Source organism: Vanacampus margaritifer, chromosome 2, assembly GCF_051991255.1.
Source record: "Vanacampus margaritifer isolate UIUO_Vmar chromosome 2, RoL_Vmar_1.0, whole genome shotgun sequence".
Taxonomy (NCBI): Eukaryota; Metazoa; Chordata; class Actinopteri; order Syngnathiformes; family Syngnathidae; genus Vanacampus; species Vanacampus margaritifer.
The window spans coordinates 7,965,613-7,989,170 of NC_135433.1; the positions used below are offsets into that span (position 1 = coordinate 7,965,613).

At 43.0% G+C, this 23,558-nt stretch overlaps 1 protein-coding gene and 1 long non-coding RNA gene across 3 annotated transcripts in view; one reads left to right on the forward strand and one right to left on the reverse strand.

Annotated features, from left to right (window-relative positions):
* The window catches only part of b4galt2 (UDP-Gal:betaGlcNAc beta 1,4- galactosyltransferase, polypeptide 2), a 124,604-nt gene that overhangs the window by 80,335 nt on the left and 20,711 nt on the right, over positions 1 to 23,558 (reverse strand). For both annotated transcript variants that reach the window (XM_077557841.1, XM_077557842.1), the window contains exon 2: positions 16,946 to 17,740. In XM_077557841.1, the coding sequence (XP_077413967.1) occupies positions 16,946 to 17,279 (334 nt within the window). In that variant the 5' untranslated portion in view covers positions 17,280 to 17,740. The remainder of the gene's footprint in view (positions 1 to 16,945; positions 17,741 to 23,558) is intronic.
* On the forward strand, positions 319 to 16,650 carry LOC144043835 (uncharacterized). The gene is made up of 2 exons (XR_013291169.1): positions 319 to 584; positions 15,932 to 16,650. It is a non-coding gene; the product is annotated as an uncharacterized LOC144043835 (long non-coding RNA).

Genomic DNA, 23,558 nt, shown 5'->3' on the forward strand with positions numbered 1-23,558 from the left:
ATTGGCCCCAAAACAATAAGTAAGATGCTGAGTAAGCCCTGGATGCAGAGCGCAATTCAAGGCGTGCCTCAACGTTGGGTGGACCTAAAAGTTTGACTCCGCCCACACGGATTTTCGACCTTGAAGCGCCTTCTTTCTTTATTTGTTGTTAAACCTAACCATAACCATAACCACAACCCTACCACATAACGATTACAGTATGTTTTGAACACTGAAAATTAAAAACGGATCGAAACCTAAATACTAACCTCAACTGCTGGGGACATGTAGTACTGCACTTCCGCGCTGACTGAGGCTTGAGTGTTTGTAATTTTCGATGCTCCATAATGTGTTAAAAAAAAATAACTTCACGTCATAAGACGGCGCATCATTAAATCTGCCAATTTTGTTGGAAAAACAATTGTTTAAACCATTTCCGTGTGAGTGGAGTCAAACGTTTAAGTCCACCCGACGTTGAGGCACACCTCGAACCGCACTCAGGGCTACTCAGCTGAAGATTGAGGACTAAATCGTTTTATTGGTTTGGGCAATGCTGATGCTTGAAAGCAGGAATGGAGGAAAATACCACTTTAGGGATGTTTCTGGTGAGGAATCAGCATTTTAACATAAAAGCTCAAAATAGTTGATATTGCATGATATGGCCCTTTTAATGTTTTGAGGCTGCTTGAAAGGAGCTCTACAGTTCTCGTTTGTGTGACTTTTAAGTACCTAGCATATTTGCTGGAGCATGATGCATTTTGCTGATGTTAACCACAGTGTTTTTGTTTGATTTGATACTTATTTGCAACTAGAGTTAGCTAGACCTAACATAAGTCGCAACAGACTTTTCAATGCTGTGTTTAATCACTCAAAAGCTACAATTGATGACAAGACAACATGATATAAGGCGTTTGAGCAGATGGCTAGTTGGCTAGAATGTAGCGTTAGCAGCTAACATGAGCGCTTAGCATCAATAAGTGTTAAAGACAAAAAGATAAAACACAAAGTAAAGATTATAATGAGTTCTAAAGATTGCTTAAGTCTTGCACAAAATGCTTACGTGTCATGTTTGATGATGGTTAACTTTTGATTTTTTGTGTTTTCTAGCTAGCTAGCATTAGCAGCTAACTTAAGCAGTTACCGGCCTAAACTTCAGTCATTTAACACATTTTCTAGCCCTTAACAACTGACTACCTTTGATAAAATGTGATGACATGTACACATCTAACGAGATACTAAGCTAGCAAGCCAGCTAGCTAGCTCACTAAAGTGCCTTTTCTTTGACTAAGGCACATTTGTTGCTTTCATGATCCAGCAAGATACTTCCAAATATGCATTGGTCTAGCCTCTGATCGCTTAAAGCCTTTGACAAAAACGGGATGACATATGCATGAGCTGCTGGTTTACTAGCAGCTGCCGTTAGCAGCTAACATGAGCAGTTAGCAGCCAGGATTTGAATATGAAAGCCAAAAAAACAACCTAAACACAGTGTTATGGCTTTGGTTAGAGGCTCTAATGACCAACACGATGGTATGTGCGAAGCAGCTAGCTGTGAACAGATGGCTAGTTGGCTAGAATATAGCGTTAGCAGCTAACATGAGCACTTGGCATCAATAAGTGTTAAAGCCAAAAAGATAAAACACAAACTAAAGATTATGATGAGTTCTAAAGATTGCTTAAGTCTTGCACAAAGTGCTTACGTGGTCATGTTTGATGATGGTTAACTTTTGAATGTTTGTGTTTTCTAGCTATCTAGCATTAGCAGCTAACTTAAGCAGTTACCGGCCTAAACTTCAGTCATTTAACACAGTTTCTAGCCCTTAACAACTGATTACCTTTGATAAAATGTGATGACATGTACACATCTAACTAGAAACTAAGCTAACAAGCCAGCTAGCTAGCTCACTAAAGTGCCTTTTCTTTGACTGAGGCACATTTGTTGCTTTCATGATCCAGCAAGATACTTCCAAATATGCATTGGTCTAGTCTCTGATCGTTTAAAACCTTTGACAAAAACGGGATGACATATGCATGAGCTGCTGGTTTACTGTTGTTAGCAGCTAACATGAGCAGTTAGCAGCCAGGATTTGAATATAAAAGCCAAAAAAACAACCTAAACACAGTGTTATGGCTTTGGTTAGAGGCTCTAATGACCAACACGATGGTATGTGCGAAGCAGCTAGCTGTGAACAGATGGCTAGTTGGCTAGAATATAGCGTTAGCAGCTAACATGAGCACTTGGCATCAATAAGTGTTAAAGCCAAAAAGATAAAACACAAACTAAAGATTATGATGAGTTCTAAAGATTGCTTAAGTCTTGCACAAAGTGCTTACGTGGTCATGTTTGATGATGGTTAACTTTTGAATGTTTGTGTTTTCTAGCTATCTAGCATTAGCAGCTAACTTAAGCAGTTACCGGCCTAAACTTCAGTCATTTAACACAGTTTCTAGCCCTTAACAACTGATTACCTTTGATAAAATGTGATGACATGTACACATCTAACTAGAAACTAAGCTAACAAGCCAGCTAGCTAGCTCACTAAAGTGCCTTTTCTTTGACTGAGGCACATTTGTTGCTTTCATGATCCAGCAAGATACTTCCAAATATGCATTGGTCTAGCCTCTGATCGCTTAAAATCTTTGACAAAAACGGGATGACATAGGCATGAGCTGCTGGTTTACTGTCGTTAGCAGCTAACATGAGCAGTTAGCAGCCAGGATTTGAATATAAAAGCCAAAAAAACAACCTAAACACAGTGTTATGGCTTTGGTTAGAGGCTCTAATGACCAACACGATGGTATGTGCGAAGCAGCTAGCTGTGAACAGATGGCTAGTTGGCTAGAATATAGCGTTAGCAGCTAACATGAGCACTTGGCATCAATAAGTGTTAAAGCCAAAAAGATAAAACACAAACTAAAGATTATGATGAGTTCTAAAGATTGCTTAAGTCTTGCACAAAGTGCTTACGTGGTCATGTTTGATGATGGTTAACTTTTGAATGTTTGTGTTTTCTAGCTATCTAGCATTAGCAGCTAACCATCCTTGATTTGGAATGGGCCACCATTCCACACATCCATTGCCGCGCTAATCGAACCTGTGCCATTTCTAAAGCACAATGGCAGCCTTTAACACTATTGCGAGGGCTTTAACCCTCGTAGACGTTCTTATTTAACCAGCAAGCAGAGTAGACAGTGCGTGGGTGTTTTGTATAAAAGCAAAACCTCGGCGGGCAGCGCCACGAGCCGACACGACAAAGGTTGGCACCTCTTAACGATGAAACAGTGGCTACGGGCTATTTTTTATTTTATTTTTTTAGCCACCAATTTAAAAAGTTAATTGGCTGGGTGACAGCGGGATATAAGGCAGCACGACAGGAGGGGCTGCGCAATGGAGGAAGCCTAGTCGGGCAGCTTTTAAAGCACAGCAGCGCTCGCTGCACAGAGGCATGCTGGGAGAGGAAAGGCTACAGGGAAGCGATAGTCAGTCTTAACTAGAATCTCATCTTTATTCTGGCATTTTGTGATAAAAGCATTTGTAACATTACAATAAAAAGCTGCGTTTTGATAACGACAGCATCAAATTGAATGTGTTGTTTTGATAAGGAGGCTCGAGATTATGCTGTTCTGTCAAAAAAGGAGACAGTTTAACTTATTAGGTTTGACGTTTGTGTCTGTGTATAATTTAGACTGATGATACCAAAAAAAAAAAACTGTTCATAGATGCATGTACATAAAAAGGGACATTTGAAAACGTTTTAATTGCTTGTCTATAAATAGTTGGGCCTCTAGAGTGCCTCCTCCTCTCATCAAGTAAGACGTTTCAAAACCAAGTAAATCTTTTGCGATCTGCTGATTTCCCAAAATGCTGAATTTCTGATGCATCACAAAGAAACAGTGAATGTAATTTACATAATATTGAACCCCACTCAAAAGTTTTCAGCATCACTCGACAGCGAATCTGAAATCTGCCACTTGCAAGTGTTACGGCCCACATTGTTTCGTGGCCGTTTGTTTTTGTTGAGTTGAGGATTGTGTGCGTGTGTTGTTGCTCCTCCTTGATTGGTGGTCCTCGTCCCCGGCTCAGGCCACCAATCGGTGCAATCGAGGAGCACTAATTGACCCCATTGGCTTCAGGTGTGCCAGCTCAATAAAAGCCTTTTGTTGCCTTCAGTCGGGGAGCTGGGTGGCTGTTTGCGTGTCCTCCTGTGTTGCCTGCTTTTGTTGTTCCAGCACGCAGTCCCTACGCCGCTTTCGTTTGTTTTGTGTTTAGTCCGCTGTCTTTCGTGTAGTGCGCCGTTCGCCATGATTCGTCTCTCCGCTCATCATCCATGACTCATTAGTGTTCGCCATAACTGTAGTTTCCCTATTTGTGTAGTCAGTATTCGCTCGGGTGTCACTTTGACAGTTGGGACTCCATTTTGTTTGTCATGAGGTGTAGTGTCTTGTGTGTTTGTGTTGTCGCTTTGCCCTCCCCATGTCAATCCGTTTGTGCCCACTTTTCCATCTTTCCCCTCCTCCATGTGTGCTACCCGCGTCGAGGTTGTTTGTAAGTCGAATCACATTAAATTTTGTTTCGAAATTAAATATGATCAAATTATATTTTTAAATATAATAATAAAAACATGTAAAAACAAACAATTCAATTATGCACCTTATATATACACTTTCTATACAGTACATAAATCAAATTTAAAAAATGCATTAAATTACATCATAGATCGTTTTATCATCTATTATCGGAACCATTTTTCCTCACAGTACATTACAAACAAAATAAATATGCTTAACTGTACATAGATGGTGGAGGAATTATTGAGTTGAGTTTATGTGAGGCTTAAGTGCATTAAGAACGTAAGCATTACGTATTGGGTGTAACGGTCTGAGGAAACTATGTTTTCCGACTGTCCCTGAAGTGCACATGATTTGTGATGACGAGTCAAGATGGCAACCGCCGAGTCAGATTGAATTGATTTCGAAGCTGAAGAGATATTGTACGTTTTGCTACTACGCCGATAAAGAAGACGACTGAGGACTGCTTTTCATGAATATCCTCCAGTAGAGCCTCTGAAATGGCAATATCGAGTGCGTGCGCCGTGACTCCTGTGCCGTTCATCGCCGGACAGAGAGGCAGTTGAAATGCGCAAAAATGGCGCGGTGCTGCTCGGCGGCGTTGTGGCAGAGAGGGCCACTGCAGTACAATACTGTACCATAATGTATGATGTGGCGCGCACTTAAATATTAACTTACCTGCTTTATAGGTTATTTTTTACAGGTTTTATTTGGGAAATTTTATGTATCAAAAGTACTAGTGATATCAGTACTGGGTGACCACTCAAGAGGTGAGTACTTGTACTGAATAAAGTGCTATCAAACATTTCTAAAATTAATTGACGAGTTAATTTGGCAGATTGGTGACGAAGTGCTTCCTCCACTAGTAAAAATCATGCTATTAATCCGTTAGTTTGGCGGCTTTCTTTTCTGTTTAGACATCTGGGAACTCTTTCAAATTGTAGGGGGAAAAAAAAAAGTCTAAATTAAAGAATGCATATTTATTTCTATTGCTAGCCAAAACAGCACCACCTACTGAGGCATGTAAATATATTAGTCAACCAACTTAATTACTGTAATCAATCAATCAATATTTATTTATTTCAGACTCAAAGAAGGTCCATAGAATAATAAAAACGAACTATATACTTCCTTAAAAACGCTCTAACAGACATCTTCCATTTACAGATTTAAAAAAATAATAAGTGCCTCTCTCTAACAGTCCCTTTTCACACTAGGAAAGAAACAAAAAGATGAAATGTAATCACCTCAGTTCACACACAAACTAAAAAGCTTTTCTTCTTTTTTTACGACCCTGGGATCCATTTTAAATTGTAACAAAGTCTCCTTTTAAGTGGTAACTGCTGAGTCGGTTTGCTAACCAAAAGAGCAGCATCAACAAAGACATGAAAACAAACAGTCTCCTGGATGAATTTGAAAGTGGAAGTCAACCTGCAACATTTTTTGACAATAATATGTTATATGTGACCTCACTAGTCTAAACATGACATTCTGATTAATATAACATTTGTGGAATATGAGTTATGAAACAAAATCCAGCCGTTTTTATCCATCTCAGGGGGCGGCCATTTTGCAACTTGCTGTCCACTGAAGATGACATCACAGTTGCTTATGGCTCAGGCAACGACCAATCATAGCTCACCTGTTTTCTGAATCTGTGCTATGATTGGTCGTTGCCTGAGACCTGAGCAACAATGATGTCATCTTCAGTCGACAGCAACTGGCAAAATGGCCGTCCCCTGAGAGTTGTGTTTTGCTTCATAACTCATATTCCACAAACACAGTATTAACCAGAACACCATATTTAGACCAGTGGGGCTGCATAGAACATATTATTGTCCAAAAAATTGTTTTGGGGTTGACTTCACAAAATTAGAGATGATCTCACTTGTTGTGGCAGCAGCCGGCCTTTGAACGACAATTCGTGTAGCATAGCCCGCTATACTCTGACATATGGTTGCTCCATAATGTTGTGTGCACCTCCATGCATTTAATACCTGTAATGATTAATTGCAGCGTCCATTCGTCTGTTAGGTTTGTTTGTTTCCCCCGGCTTCGGCACTTCCTGGTTTCGTTATATGTGACCTCACTAGTCTAAACATGACATTCTGATTAATATAACATTTGTGGAATATGAGTTATGAAACAAAATCCAGCCGTTTTTATCCATCTCAGTGGGCGGCCATTTTGCAACTTGCTGTCCACTGAAGATGACATCACAGTTGTTTAGGGCTCAGGCAACGACCAATCATAGCTCACCTGTTTTCTGAATCTGTGCTATGATTGGTCGTTGCCTGAGACCTGAGCAACAATGATGTCATCTTCAGTCGACAGCAACTGGCAAAATGGCCGTCCCACCTGAGATGGATAAAAACAGTTGGGTTTTGCTTCATAACTCATATTCCACAAACACAGTATTTATTAACCAGAACACCATATTTAGACTAGTGGGGCTGCATAGAACATATTATTGTCAAAAAAATTGTTTTGGGGTTGACTTCACAAAATTAGAGATGATCTCACTTTGAACGGCAATTCGTGTAGCATAGCCCGCTATACTCTGACATATGGTTGCTCCATAATGTTGTGTGCACCTCCATGCATTTAATACCTGTCATATTGTGTATTATTTAGTCATAAATTACTTCCAAAAACCCCTATCTGTAGTTCGGCAAACAAACCCCCCAAAATGTGGTATTTATTATTCAGTTGGCAGTTATTTTTCTCCTAGTTCATTTAGGCTCTGGCTTACACGCATGGGCTTGGCTGCTTGGGAATCAGAGGGACACACCGCACACACACACATGCAGAAACACACACACTTGGCTGCAGGAGATCACCAGCTGACAGGTGCTGCTTCTATGAGTGGCTCGCATCCACCCATTATGTAGTGTGTGTGTGCGTGCGTATGCCCGTCCGAGTCCCGACCAGTCCACCCCCTCACCTCTCCACCTGCACTTCCTTCCTTTTCGATCCCGTCGTCTCTGACTTTCCCACCATCCTTCTAAAAAAAGCAACCCCGCTCTCTCTCCGTCTCAAAAGACCGAGATGAGCTACAAGAGCACACCTGGGCCTGCCATGAATACCAAAAACATTGAGAGTCCCTGGCAGCCCAAAACAGTTTGAGAGTACCGAGACCTCTTCGGCTGAAGGCTTCATCCTTCTCAGAAGTGCGCGATCAAATGAGAAGAGCAATTAGTTGAGGGTTCATCAACACGTGCACTTGAGGCAAGAAAGCAAAGTGCAGCAGTTACTGGATTTTCAGTGTAATGCAACAACAATACATTTACTATTATTTATATATACAGATGTTGATTATGGAACTACTGCTGGAAGTTCTGAAATGAGGTCATGTTTTTTGTTGGTTTTAATTGGCTACGATTGTGTTTTAATTATAACCGATTCATTCTTTCAATCTATTTAATACACTGGAAACCTTGAAAGGTGCCGCGTAAATGTGGAGGTTACCGGTATTTATTACACTTATTCCACCAAAGAATACCAAAATAATTAATAGCAACAGCTCTAAATGTGTGTGCGCGTGTGTGTGCGTGTGTGTGTGTGTGATATAAGAGAAGAATCCCTGAATGTTTGACACAATGTAAAGACTAGATAGTGATTGTGTGGATAAAAAAAATCAAATTAATACAGTATTGATTGCATTAAAAAAAAATCTGAAAAGTAAAAAAAAAAAAGTAATTCATTTAGAATAATTTTTTACATATTTTATATAATATAGTAATAGTTTAATAGTATAAGTAAAAGTAAAATTTAAAAAACAATAAAAGTAAAATTTAAATGTATAAATGATCAAATTAACTAAAACAAATTTAATGAGAACAAACATTTATTATCTATATATTCCCCAGTTTTTATTTTAATATGTTGCTACTTAATACGCTTTGTTTCCTCTTTTTTTTATGTTTTATGTTTGGTGTCCAGTCTGTCTTTTAAACGTGCTAAATATGGTATAGTATAGTAAATGTATTTCATTTGATAATACTTTAGAATATTTTGCTGTTATAATTTAATAGATTTTTATTCACATATCACACAAGAGTGCTTTTGTACTGTACATATCACAGCTCAGGCACAACAATTTATTTGATTAGCTATTATACCGTAGTTCCAAAAGTACTTGAACGCTACCGCTAGCAGTTAGCTGTTGAGCTAGGTAGCTAGCTGCTTGTGACTTGAGGTTAGTGGCGCATTATTTTGATGAAAGCCTCCCATTTTTGGCCATCTTTATGCTCGTCTACAAGATATCAACACCATATGCAGTTTTTTGTGTTGTTTCTGTTCTTTGTCTGATCCTATTGAATGAAACAGCTTGCCAAATAGCTAGCGGAAATGTGCTATTGTCATTATCGTGCTTTGCCTTGATCATCATCATCCAGCGAACCTGAACCAGGCCCAACTTGCCTTCCATATACTTATGGCGACAAAACAAAACATCATATCTACTGCATATTTTTTTTAACCATGGAGAACCCACGGGGTCAAATTTGGCCCCTATAAATTCTGCTACTCAAATAACAAAGACCTTTATTTTATTTTTTTCAGCAGTGATTTTGTCCCTGTCTTCTTGTTTCCATTGGCCAAAGTGTGTTTGTACAAAATCCAGTAAAAAATATATATGTATTGTTCAATGTAGCTGTGTATTTGATTGATTATTTTCTTAAATTCTAAATAGTTTACTGACAGTTTTTGTTATTCTGATTTTTCGAAATGATACCCCTAAATCCCAAAAGGGTCAAATTTCGCCCTAATCCTAAATTAGGGAATAAAGGGTTAAAATTGAAAAAACATATATTTTGGTGTTCAGTGAAGTTATAGCAGTCATTTAATGTATAATTCATAATTTTCCAAAGAAGAAAAGGGTTCTTTGGTTCTCCAGGGTTTTAAACGATCAACTAGCAGCCCAAAATTAGCTAGCTAATCCAAACTCCAAATTGCCATTTATCGGCCATGGTAGCCATAAGGGATTTTGTGAGAATCCCAAAGCGCCGGACCATTCCAGGCCATCAAAAATGATTCTTGTCTTGACAAACCAGAGAAGTGTAACCAGTTGTACACTGAGGCTTTGCAACAGCAAAAGTATCCTGATTACAGAGCATCGCAATCAAAGGATTGAACCTTGAAAGAGTCGCATGTCTACTGCAAACGTCTGCATCAACACGCGGCGGGGCGTCCGAACACGCTCGCCGGATGCGGGCGTGTCGGGAGAGACGCGGCGGGGAAGTGGCGGCGAAAGAAAAGAGCAGCAGGTGATGTCTGGCGAGGTAAGCGACGCCTTTCACGCCCCCCCGCTGCTTGTCTGATGCACGGCGCTTACAAAAAAAAAAGAACCTTCTGCGGGCTCCTGGCGGAAAACACACCGCTGTCTTCTTTTGAGGCCAAAGTCGAAAATGAAAGAAAACCAGCTAAATCTGCAGTAATCAAAATCAAACATTTTTTTATTCCACGTGAGCTTCGGGCTGCTATCATCAATGAAAACAATGTTTTTGGCAAGCGTCTACGCTGCTGTGAGGTCTCGCTGTGGGAACGAAGCAGCGCTATGCTTGATATTAAATCCATTTTATGTTGCGGGACGGCCAGAAAACTACACTTGCTCTGCTGATAATTGGTAAAATACTGGAGGGGTTTATATCGTTCCAAAATGTATATATATAAAAAATAAAAATAAACGAACACTGGCACCTTAAGAGAGAGAAGAAATCAAGTTTTCGTCTTGCCTCTTCGTAACTCTAATCAACTCTTCACAAGCGTAGTAAATATAAGTAATAAATCCCTGCCTGAATATTTACATGTCCTGGTAAAAGTACAGTGTGTAATTTACGGGTTCGAAACAGGACTTCACAAATTTCCCTGAGAAGCCTGGAAAGTTACAAAAGATTTGCTTGACATTAGTTGGACATTTCATATCATATCATAACAGGACAAACGACCCATGCCCGAAATTAAACAGGAAGTGGCTCATAGTGGTTTGAACAAACATAACATTCAACCATTTACATTTTATACATTTTTTTAGAAACTTTCGTATGCCCTAGAACAGGGGGTTCTTAACCTTTTATTACCTTGGGGCCTTTTTACTGTAAAAAGTGGCCCGGGGCCCATTCAAAAATTAGGATTTATGTTGACTTAATATTGTTTGTTAATAACGAAATTAAATCTAGTTAAGGTTTATATAATCATTACCAAATAACATGATTAATGGCATTTATCTATGTGTAAACACTGACACCCAATAAGATGCTCAACAAGCAAAGAATTCCGAAATCAGCTTCTCCATTTTTGTGTGCGTTTATGGTTATGCGTGTTTTTTTTTTGTTTTTTTAACAAACGAGGCAGTGTTAACAGATTGATAATTGTGATTCACTCAAGGGAGTTCTTCACATTATCAATTTGGGACTGATTTGCTCAGGAAAGGCGGGACATTCTGTACAATACTTTAAGCTGATTGGACGATGCCGCATCTTGTGCACGTTTGTTTTGACTAATCACGCCAACGGATGAAAATGTCATCTTCGGTCTCGTCTTTAGGAAAGAAAAAAAAAAAAACACAAACATCTGTACCAGATGAAAATGCACTAAGCGCCTTTCGCTGTTCAACATTCAACAAGGAAACGGTGAGTAAATCTGCGAGAACAGAATTAATTGCAGCGTCCATTCGTCTGTTAGGTTTGTTTGTTATCCCCGGCTTCGGCACTTCCTGGTTTCGTCACAGCTGCATGTCCCGCCCTAAACAACGTCTGATTAGTCCGACCCAAAAAAGGTCGGTTGCGAATGGATCCGCTGGATCAGTACAAGATGGATTCTCTAGTATTTGTGAAGAAATACCGCAAAAATTCAGCTTGCTGGCAAGGTTAGAGGCAGTGTGGACAGATTATTTTTTTCTACATGGGGGGGGGGGGGTATTCGGTTTTAAAAATACCCTGCTACAGTACATGTGTTCAAAGCCTCAATTGAAAACTGCCTGCGGCTGTTGCAGCCCACAGTTACAAAACAAATTACTCTGCGGCCCACTAGATGGCGCTCGCGGCCCAACCCCAATGGTTAAGAATCACTGCCCTAGATATAAAACATAAAACCTAAATAAGGAAATGATAAGGCAAGGTACAGGACAAATCTTCAATTTTTTTAAGAGCTCATAATAGTGAACTTGTCATGTCTGGGAGGATCGGGTTTTGGTTGAGGGTCCCGATTGGTCCTGAGTGGATTCCTGCCCTTCCGCAGGCTGACCAATCCGGGCTCTCAGCCACTTGTGCCTGGCCTCAGGTGTGACTAATCAACCTAATTTGTGTGGGTATTTAGTTCCCGGGTGGTGATCAGTCCTTGTGGGATCATTGCCATTTGTTACGGTCACACCCGGAGTTTGTGTTGTCAGTTTGATTTTGAGTTGTACAAATAAAGTACAACTGTCTAACCCGCACTCCTGCCATGGTTCTCCTGCCTCCCTGCATTTCGGGTCCTCTACGCCTCACTTCGACAGACACCACGCCGCTCCGTGACACAACCGTGACAGAATGATCCCACCAAGACGGACCCAGCGGACCAAGAGGCAGGTACCGATGCAGTTTTCGGCGGAGTGCACGTTGCCAGTGTTTCCGGCGGCGCTGATGGCAGCGCCCGAAGCCGATGTTCTGGCGGCGCTCGCGGAGCGCACGTTGCCAGTGTTTCCGGCGGCGCTGATGGCAGCGCCCGAAGCCGATGTTCTGGCAGCGCTCGCGGAGCGCACGTTGCCAGTGTTTCCGGCGGCGCTGATGGCAGCGCCCGAAGCCGACGTTCTGGCGGCGCTCGCGGAGCGCACGTTGCCAGTGTTTCCGGCGGCGCTGATGGCAGCGCCCGATGCCGATGATCTGGCGGCGCTCGCGGAGTGCACGTGGCCGGTGTTTCCAGCGGCGCTAGTTGAGCGCCCGCTGCCAGTCCTGGCGGCCCCTGTGCAGCGCCCGCTTCCTGTTCCGGCGGCGCGCGTCCTGCGGCCGTCACCGGTTCCCGTTCCGGCGGCGCGCGTCGTGCGGCGGCAGCCCCTGGCATCCTCGCCTGTGCCGCTGCAGCCCCTGGCATCCTCGCCTGTGCCGCTGCAGCCCCTGGCATCATCGCCTGAGCCGCGTCAGCCCCAGGATTCCGGTTCAGCTCCACAGCAGCTCCCGGTTCCAGTACCGGCTCCGCGTCAGCCTCAGGTTCCTGTGCCGGCTCCGCGTCAGCTCCCAGTCCCAGTACCGGCTCCGCGTCAGCCCCAGGATTCCGGATCAGCTCCACAGCAGCTCCAGGTCCCAGTACCGGCTCCGCGTCAGCTCCAGGTCCCAGTACCGGCTCCGCGTCAGCTCCAGGTCCCAGTACCAGCTCTGCGTCAGCCCCAGGTCCCAGTGCCGGCTCCGCGTCAGCCTCAGGATTCCGGATCAGCTCCACAGCAGCTTCCGGTCCCAGTACCGGCTCCGCGTCAGCTCCAGGTCCCAGTACCAGCTCCACGCCAGCCCCAGGATCCCGGATCAGCTCCACAGCAGCTTCCGGTCCCAGTACCGGCTCCGCGTCAGCCCCATGTTCCCGTTCCAGCTCCGCGTCAGCTCCAGGTCCCAGTACCGGCTCCGCGTCAGCCCCGGGTTCCCGTGCCGGCTCCGCGTCAGCCCCGGGTTCCTGTGCCGGCTCCGCGTCAGCCCCGGGTTCCTGTGCCGGCTCCGCGTCAGCCCCGGGTTCCTGTGCCGGCTCCGCAGCAGCTCCCGGTCCCAGTGCCGGCTCCGCGTCAGCCTCAGGTTCCCGCCTCCGCCCGCCCTGTTTTGGAACTTTTTAAAAGGGACGTCTGGAATCCGTCCCTTAAGGGGGGGGTACTGTCAGGTTCCCGTGCCGGCTCCGCGGCAGCCCCAGGACTCCGTGCCACGTCTGCCGCCGCAGCCCCAGGTCTTCGAGCCACGTCTGCCGCCGCAGCCCCAGGTCTTCGAGCCACGTCTGCCGCCGCAGCCCCAGGTCTTCGAGCCACGTCTGCCGCCGCAGCCCCAGGTCTTCGAGCCACGTCTGCCGCCGCAGCCCCGGGTCTTCGAGCCACGTCTGCCGCCGCAGCCCCGGGTCTTCGAGCCACGTCTGCCGCCGGAGCCTCGGGTCTCCGAGCCACGTCGGCTGTCGGAGCCTCAGGACTCCGTGCCGGCGCCGCAGCAGCCCCAGGACTCCGTGCCGGCTCCACGGCAGCCCCAGGACTCCGTGCCGGCTCCACGGCAGCCCCAGGACTCCGTGCCGGCTCCACGGCAGCCTCAAGTCGTCGCGCCTCGTCGGCCGCCTCCACGGCAGCCTCAAGTCTTCGCGCCTCGTCGGCCGCCTCCACGGCAGCCTCCACGGCAGCCTCAGGACCCCGGGCGTCCTCGCCACTGCAGCCCCGGGCCTCCTGGGTTCGGCCGCTCTCGTGCGGGGTCTCTTTGCCTCTTCCATGGCGGCGTCAGGCCCATGGGGGTGGACAGGAGATGTTCATCCCACGGCCGTCCTGTTCCGGTGTGGCGTCCGGGGCGCCCTCCAGATCGGCGCCGCCGGGCTCCCCTCGTCTGGCGTCCGGGAAGTCCCCCGGACTAGTCCTGAGGGATGTGCCAGGTTCCCGCCTCCGCGCTCCCTCCGCCCGCCCTGTTTTGGGACGTCTGGAATCCATCCCTTAAGGGGGGGGCACTGTCATGTCTGGGAGGATCGGGTTTTGGTTGAGGGTCCCGATTGGTCCTGAGTGGATTCCTGCCCTTCCGCAGGCTGACCAATCCGGGCTCTCAGCCACTTGTGCCTGGCCTCAGGTGTGACTAATCAACCTAATTTGTGTAGGTATTTAGTTCCCGGGTGGTGATCAGTCCTTGTGGGATCATTGCCATTTGTTACGGTCACACCCGGAGTTTGTGTTGTCAGTTTGATTTTGAGTTGTACAACTGTCTAACCCGCACTCCTGCCATGGTTCTCCTGCCTCCCTGCATTTCGGGTCCTCTACGCCTCACTTCGACAGACACCACGCCGCTCCGTGACACAACCGTGACAGAACTGCACTTTAACTTGTGTATATACGTATGAGCTAGTATGTGTTTGAATTACTATTATCAAGGGAGGGTTTACAAAATTTAATAGTTCTCAGATAAATGTATACATTAGTTATCCCATATTTAGTCTTTTATTAATTGTAAAGCATTTATTCAACCTTGTGAATTTATTCAACAATGTGACCTCTGTTTGAACTGTGTGAGTTGGAGTGGACTGCAGTCACAAGACACGAAATGTTGCCGTCATCACAAGAAAAATTGGCCAAGACAAATGGCCGGAACATTTTTATAGTTGAGAAGCTTTTAGTGTTAAAGAATGTCTGCATTGTTGTCTGTGTAAACGATTGTCAAATTGCTGCCATGACCGCCCTCACCCACTGTCTAACTGATATAAAAACCTGGATGAAACACAATTTTCTCAAACTCAACATCGACAAAACCGACAATCCTCATTAGTCCAAAAAAAATTCCCTAAATCCACTCAACGTTTCTGCATTAATTTCAATGACAATATCCTCACTTCATACCCACTCATCCGTAATCTTGGCATCCTCCTTGACACTGCTCTTTCGTTTGAACCTCACATCAAGCAAATAACCTGGACTGCATTTTTCCATCTCAAAAATATAGCACAACTTTGCTCTTAACTCACTTTCTCTGCTGCTGAAACCCTGATCCATGCTTTCATTACATCCAGAATTGACTACTGCAATAGCATTCTTTATGGCATACCATCCAAAACCCTTAATAAGCTACAATTCATCCAAAACTCTACTGCCCGCCTCCTCACCCACACCCGTTCCCGTGAACACATCATCCCTGTCCTTCAAAACCTCCACTGGCTCCCCATTCCTCAACGCATCCATCCATCCATCCATTTTCTTGGCCGCTTTTCCTCACTAGGGTCGCGGGGGTGCTGGAGCCTATCCCAGCTGGCTTCGGGCAGTAGGCGGGGTACACCCTGAACTGGTTGCCAGCCAATCGCAGGGCACACAGAGACGAACAACCACACTCACATTCACACCTAGGGACAATTTGGAGTGTTCAATTAACCTGCCATGCATGTTTTTGGAATGTGGGAGGAAACCGGAGTACCCGGTGAAAACCCACGCAAGCACGGGGAGAACATGCAAACTCCACCCAGGAAGGCCGAAGCCCGGACTCGATCTCACGTCCTCTGCACTGGGAGGCGGACGTGCTAACCAGTCAGCCACCGTGCTGCCCTCGAAATGTCCTCAACGCATCCAGTTCAAAATTCTTTTAATTACGTTCAAAGCTCTCCATAATTTGGCCCCTCCATATCTCACTAACTTTCTCCACCACCACACTCCATCTCACTCTCTCCTCTCCTCTGGTTCTAATCTTTTGTCCCTCCCCTATAGGACCAAGCTCCGAACGTGGGGAGACAGAGCCTTCTCCATTGCCGCCCCCCACTCTCTGGAACTCACTGCCCCAACCCGTGCCTGACCTGACCTCTCCACTTCTAGAAAATAACTCAAAACCCATCTGTTGCTTTTAATGTCTAATGTTTAGTATTATGAATGTTTAGTTTTGTACTGATTTTATTATTGTCCTCGATCTTTTGTGGACTTTCTGTGAAGCATCTTTGAGTACCTTGAAAAGCGCTATACAAAATAAATGTATTATTTTTTTTTTTCTGTTTGTATTATTATTATTATTATTATTATTATTATTATTATTAGAGCCGAGCAGCAACCACTGAACAGGAAGTGAGCTATGAATTTTTGAATGTCCCATTTTTATTATTATATTTATATTATATAGCGCGACAAAAAAAATTACAACACATACGTTTTTTTGTCCAAAATTTGGATACTCTTTGTAAGTGTGATAACTAAGTCATTTATGAATATTTTTTTTGACTTTCCACCACTCAAAATGTTCAGTGGCATCAGACCTATCAATACATATGTACTTTTTATTTATTTATTTATTTTCGATGCCCTCTATGGACAATACAAGCAATATTGTGCTATGAGTAAAACTAACGATGATGTGTATATATGTACTTTAAAAAATGCCAATCAGGGCAACTCATTGCCCAAAAATAAAAACGAATGCTGATTTTTGAGGGTCTTAACATTGACCAAAATTCTTTGAGCTTTACACACATCACACCTGGCAATTTTTTTGCCATTTTCAAAGAAATTTGGCTCTGAATGTACCTGTACTCCAAAGTGGCCAGGCTGCGAGGGCCGTTTATAGCTGCTCGCAGCTCATTTGCTAATTGTGAAACGAACCCACGGGCCAAAATAAACAGTGCCCTTGGCGGCCAACCGGGAAATTTCCCGTTCGTCCCGCCGGTCCAGACCAGGCTGAATTAAAAAACTGTAAACATGACTGTTAGCTAAGAGTTTAGAGAACTGTTGACTTACCCAAGCCAGGGGGGTTTTCAGGACATGGCGGCAGGGGCTTGGGCGCAGGGGTCCGATTGGCGTGGGGCTGCGCGGTGGGCCCCATCTGCTCGCCCGCGGCCACGTAGCTAGCCACTGTGGCGCTGGACCTGGAGATGTTGTAGAAGTAAAAATGATGTCCACTGGCGTTGTTCCGGGAGCCGTTGCGCCCGTTGTTAAAGCGGCTGAAGAGGTCGAAGCGCTGCGAGCAGACGTCGAAGTAGAGGATCATCATGATAAGAAAGTGGAGCAGGCAGAGGAACAGGACACCCTTGCAGACGCGCTCCAGAGTTCGGCCCAACATCAGCCGGGTCATGGCCGAGGACGACGAGCGGCGGGCCACCGTTGGCGTGGCGCGGCTGCAATCATGCGCTCATCACGACGGCCTCGAGGTCGATATCCCAATGTGCAAGAATGCTAAAGAACACGCAGTTCACCAAAAACGCCTATCTCAGCATTAGTCATGAGGGCTCTGGAAAGGACGGGCGGCTCCAAAATAATTCCGCGCAATCCTGATGCTTCCCTGCATGACTGCGAACCTAACAAACCTTGATCACAATTGATCCCAGACGAACTTGGACGCGCTCAGCCAACGATGATAAGCGTTATCTTCGATATAAGGCAATGTGATATGTGCTTATGCTCCAATGGCAGCCGGCGGCCATTCAGATGAATAAAAACATCGTCACAGGGTCCCGGCAACCGGTCATCCCGCTGGTGACCGTTGCAGTCTGGGATCTTGGTGACGTGGACCTCCTGGATGGTGGTCTCAGGCACCTAAGGGGGAAAAAAAAAGGTAAAATGAACTTATGAAGTCAAATCAAATGAAAAGAATCTCACATGCTTTTTAATAGAAATCAGGCAAGAAACTGAAAACTAAGCGACATTGACTGCATTAGCCCTAACAAAATATGATAAATATAAGTATCTCCTGTATTTACATGGAAAAGCAATAGGAAAATGGACCAACTTCAGAAAAGTAGAGTAGGTTTTGCTAGAGATAGACCGATACTGTATTTTTCAGGGCCGATAACCAATATTTGGAGCCGATATTCATTTTCAGTAAAATGGAGAGGGAAAAATATTGCCATCAAAAAACTTTAAAATACAAATGCCAATCTTATTTTTGTTGAAATGTCTTTAAGCATGTTTATTGAACAATTTTTCAGACTTCTCAAAATGTTGACAAAAAAATGTGTTATCTTAGACAGTAGACATCCTTTTAAATTTCTAACAAAATGTTCAGGGTTCTTCAGGGTTAAAGTTTATCAGTACGTCTTAAAAAGTGGAAACTTAATAAACAAGTAAATATCCTAGCTCTACAGATTTCTACATCCAAATTTGAAAAATACCCCAAATCTTAAACTTTGTTTTAATGTCGAACAAAAACAAATGGTTTAGAAGGTTCCCAGAGTCAGCAGCATCTTTTTTCAAGTTAACTGAAAATGTAAATAGTTCCCTGAGTTTAAATGGTTTTAGATTGACCTTTTATCAGCCATCAGATTTTTTTAAAGAGGTCAATACCAATATTCGTCAAAATGCCCAATATCGGCGCCGCCAATTATCAGTCTATCCCAAATTTTTGCCATAGTATGGGTTAGATCAGTACTCAAAGGGCCATTGACTGCATCTCTTCAGTACACAACTGATGGTCTCAAACACATAAAGAGGTCAAGATATCAAGCAATTAACTGTTGACAACCTTGACAATGCACAGCTGTTCACTGAAAGTCATTCCATGTCACAAAGCATCGCCCACAAAAGTCATAAAACTTACTGAGAAATAACATGATGTGCAAAGCTGTCATCTGGACTAAAAAGGTGCCTATTTTGACGAATCCAAATTATAAAACATTCTGGTTTGATAACACGTTTTTGTTTACCAAATAATTCCATCGATATTTCATCGTAATGGTAATGACTTATGCTGCATTTGAGGATGGTCGGAAGTCGGATTTATCCGGCGAAAGTAAACAACCAAAATGGCGGGTAGTGATAAATTGTTTTTTATTTTGGTCCTTAAAACTCATTTTCCCATTTTATTTTCATTTTCCAGCAAACTTGTCTTCTCACAATTTTGTTTCATTTATTGTTTTTATCTTATTTCATAAGCATTCCATACAGTTCAGTAGTTCACCGCATAATTTCATGCAGGGAGATAGCGGCATACTGTCACGTACGTTGTGTTATGTCATGTCGAATATTTATGAATTAAGAAAGCTATCTAGTTTTATACTCAAGTAAATTTTGTTTTACCATTCACTGTCTATGTTTCCAAAGGGGTCGCCATTGTAGAGTGACGTCCCTTGTCCATTGGTGAAGTCGGGATACTTTTTTTTTCAGACTTCGCAAGTGGAATTTCCCGTACACACTTCCTGGTTTGAACTCGGAAAAGTCCGACTTCCAACCATCCTCGAATGCAGCATTTAAGCCCCACTGAGGGGCGAACCATGCAAAGGTAGCTAATGTTGTTTACGTTAGCAAAGGTAGCAAATGTTGTTTACGTTAGCAAAGCTAGCGAATGTTGTTTATGTTAGCAAAGCTAGCGAATGTTGTTTAGGTTAGCAAAGCTACCTAATGTTGTTTACGTTAGCAAAGGTAGCTAATTGTTGTTTACGTTAGCAAAGCTAGCAAATGTTGTTTACGTTAGCAAAGCTAGCAAATGTTTACGTTAGCAAAGCTAGCAAATGTTGTTTACGTTAGCAAAGCTAGCAAATGTTGTTTACGTTAGCAAAGCTACCTAATGTTGTTTACGTTAGCAAAGGTAGCTAATTGTTGTTTACGTTAGCAAAGCTAGCAAATGTTTACGTAAGCAAAGGTAGCTAATGTTGTTTACGTTAGCAAAGCTAGCAAATGTTGTTTACGTTAGCAAAGCTAGCAAATGTTGTTTACGTTAGCAAAGCTACCTAATGTTGTTTACGTTAGCAAAGGTAGCTAATTGTTGTTTACGTTAGCAAAGCTAGCAAATGTTTACGTAAGCAAAGCTAGCAAATGTTGTTTACGTTAGCAAAGCTAGCAAATGTTGTTTACGTTAGCAAAGCCAGCAAATGTTGTTTACGTGAGCAAAGGTAGCTAATGTTGTTTACGTTAGCAAAGCTAGCAAATGTTGTTTACGTTAGCAAAGCTAGCAAATGTTGTTTACGTTAGCAAAGCTAGCGAATGTTGTTTTAAGCCAGTCAAGCAAATCGTGTGATGCTAAACCCAAAATACTGTAGCTGTAGTTTAAAGGATTGTGATAACCTACAAATTGTAAAAATAGATTCCGGACGATTTACCACAAATCCTCACAAAAACAGTAAAGGATATTCTTAAATTCTGTGTTTTTGCCATCCTGCTAACTTTATTTGCCCTAATATTTACTCTTCTCATTGTTAAAAATCGGACCCATTTTATCATTGTATACATGTACCTGATTAAAACAAGTGCTTGGGTTTTTTGGTAAAAGCAATTAAAAAACGTGAAAGACACTTTCTCAAGTGTCCTCCGCCACATCCAGAATCTAATTTCCCCACACACAAAGCCAAAAATCTTTACAAAGAGTCTTCACTGCCCATCCATTACTCTTTCAGCTAGCCTGCTGACAGACAAAAAAAGGTCAGTGGAAATGATTCCTCCTCGACAAAACAAGGATGAGAACAATGGTATCCCCGCAGTTGTTGTAGTTGATGATTGGAAGGTAAAAAACTAGCCTTCCTCTTTTTCCAAACTCCACACCGCTGGGTTGTTTGTCTCTCAGCAGGAGAAAGCTCTTCATTAAAAACTTGGTCGAGAAGCGGAGGAATGAAGTCATTAAATGTACGCCGGCGAAAAGAACTTTTCCGGAGGTCCTCATGATGAAGAAGCCTACGTTTGTGTCATCATTTAATTGCATTCCGAGTGCTGTTAAAGATGCACCACATGTAAACAGATAAAACCACAGGTCACATGATGCGATTTCAAGTGTCACAATTTTGACGGAATATTTCTCGTTCAGATGACATCATTGTAAATAGAAAGTGATGTGCTTTTTTTCCCAGCACTTTTTATTTGTTGGCATTTCGCTTTTTTTCCGTACAACTGTTGCATTACAATCCTTTTATTAAACCCACGAAAAAGGTCAGCAGGGAATCGCACGGGGAGAATTCTTTTGACTTACTGTAACTCTGTTTTGACTCTTTTTTTCAATCCATTAATAAGAAAATGAAGTGCAGTCTCATACCAAGAATTGACTCACATTTGTTCGTGCAACAGCTCTGATTGATTTTCCAACTCTGACCAGTTTTAAGCTTGGTATCTCGAACTAGTACAAACACAGCAGCTGAGCATCTCTGTGAATCTCGGCTAAGGCTTTCCTTTTTGGAATCTGCATGTTCTTAAGATTGAATCAAGACAATTGGACAATTTGTTGTTGTTTTTTTACTTGTACTCTGAGCAAGTTTGCTACTTGGCTAACAATAGTTGCATGTGCTCAGTATGATTCAGTGAAATTAAAGATGTTATAAAATTGACATGCCACCGTCAATCTAAAGTGGGACTAATCCTTGTAAAAGCTGAATTTGTTTTGTTTGTTTTTTTCTTCCTGACAGAGTTCAGTATTGTTCATTCGGTAATCTTACTGATTTGACATGTCATCATCATTGCTCTCTTTTTTTTTTTTCTTTTTTTCTGTATGTGCGTGAGTATGTGAATGCGTGTGAGTGTGTGCTCGATAATTCACCTAAAACCTATTAGAAATCCCATACCGTTCACCTAAACCGAATACTTCAGAATCCAGCTAGAGTTGTGAAGTTGTCAGGAGACCCGAGGAAGGATCAAAGAAAAGAAAGAAAAGTGAAATCCAGCACCAACCAGACATCAACTACTACTCACCGGGTTACCAACCAGAATCTTTCACCAACCCCAGAAACATCTAAATTCCAACAAATTAAGAGTTTCTTTTTTTTTTTGTATTCAAATTTAAAAATTCAATTGGCCGATTATTTTTGTCGACCCCTGTAGGCCTATATCTGCACCTGCAGATTTGAATGTTCATTGATTATTAAAAAAAAATTATATATTTTTTTCCCCCTTTTCTTCTATGGGATTTTTATCCCCATTTATTCCAGTTTTTCATTGAATGTTTATCAGCATTTTTTAAAAAAAATTTGAGGTTTCTTCATTTAAAAAAAAAAAAGGGAAAAAAATATTATTATAGATTATTATGGATTATTTGGGCGATGAAGAGCCATAATTGGCCCTTTTAAACGGCCGGCCTATTAAGGCTATAGTATCTACCTAGATATGAGTGAATTAGCCACATTCAACATTTCAGAAGATTGAGCAAATATGAAGCCAAATTTATTGTGTTTTTTTGTTTTTTTTAACTACGCACAGTAACGAAAAGTGCAGGGAAAAAAGATGGCCTCTCCAGTGTTTAACTGTATCTCCTTTTATGCAGCTGCGGTATTTACATTCAAATAACTCAGCAGGGCTCCGCCGTGACGTCGGCGACTCTCTCGACGGCGTGTTTTTTTCTAGAACTTAAGTGCAATGTTATGTCTAGGAAGGGGCGCGTCTCAGAAGGTGAATAGGATTAAGCGATAGTGTGTGCATATATACTGTGTGTATGCGTGTGTGGTGTGTGTGTGAATCAAATCAGTCGAGTGCAGTCGCTCGGGTCAAGGCTTTAAATTGGAGAGTTTAATTCAAGCTGAAGGAGCGTCGGAAAGGAAATGTTTCATGCAGTTCTCTCATCATTTCTGCTCTTGTCACATAAATGTAATAGATGCCTCGTGCGCAGCTGCAATATTTTATCCCAAGCCAACACACACACACACACACACACACACACACACACACACACACACAAATTTGATCACCATTAAAAAATACAAATGAGAACGTAAAGAGCTGGAAAGACACGTTATAGAAATTACTTGCCATTCTTTCAATCTACATATCAATATAGTATATGGATGCATTCAAGAAAATTGGCTTGTATATAAATAGGTGGATCTCTAGAGTGTCTTTCTGAAAAGGTAAGCAGAGCTGCAGTGTTAGCATGGATTACCGCTAGCCTTTGAAAGGCAGTACATGCATTTGGGTCATATAGGTGATATTTGTGCTTCACACACAAACCCACTACACTAAATTACAAGTGTAATTCTGCGGCTTGGTGATGAAGTGCTGTCTTGATGGGTGAAAATACAACCCATGCTGTAACCTGTCTTTATGGTTGTTAAATTTGTCCTCCACACAAGTAATAGCTGCTCACACCTTAGCAACCCTCAAAGTCCCCGACACTGGTCGTCATGGGAAGAAAAGTTCTTTTCGCTAACATTTTACCCGCAGTATAGGACTATCCCCACAACAGTTGTTTAGTGAGGGTGAGGGTTTCCCTCTGTGATTTATAGGCTGCCAGGTTCATCTGGCCCCACCCACCAAACACCCCCCCACCTCGTCAACAAATTAGATTCGCGTGTACGTCTTTGCTCCTACTCAGATGTATAAAAAATGCTCCGATACTAAGACACCAATACCAATAAATGAAAAATGTATGGTTTTCAACAAGATTTGATTCAACTAAAACGTGTCATCGCATATTGCATTATCAAGTATCTTTTGAGTACTCTGATGT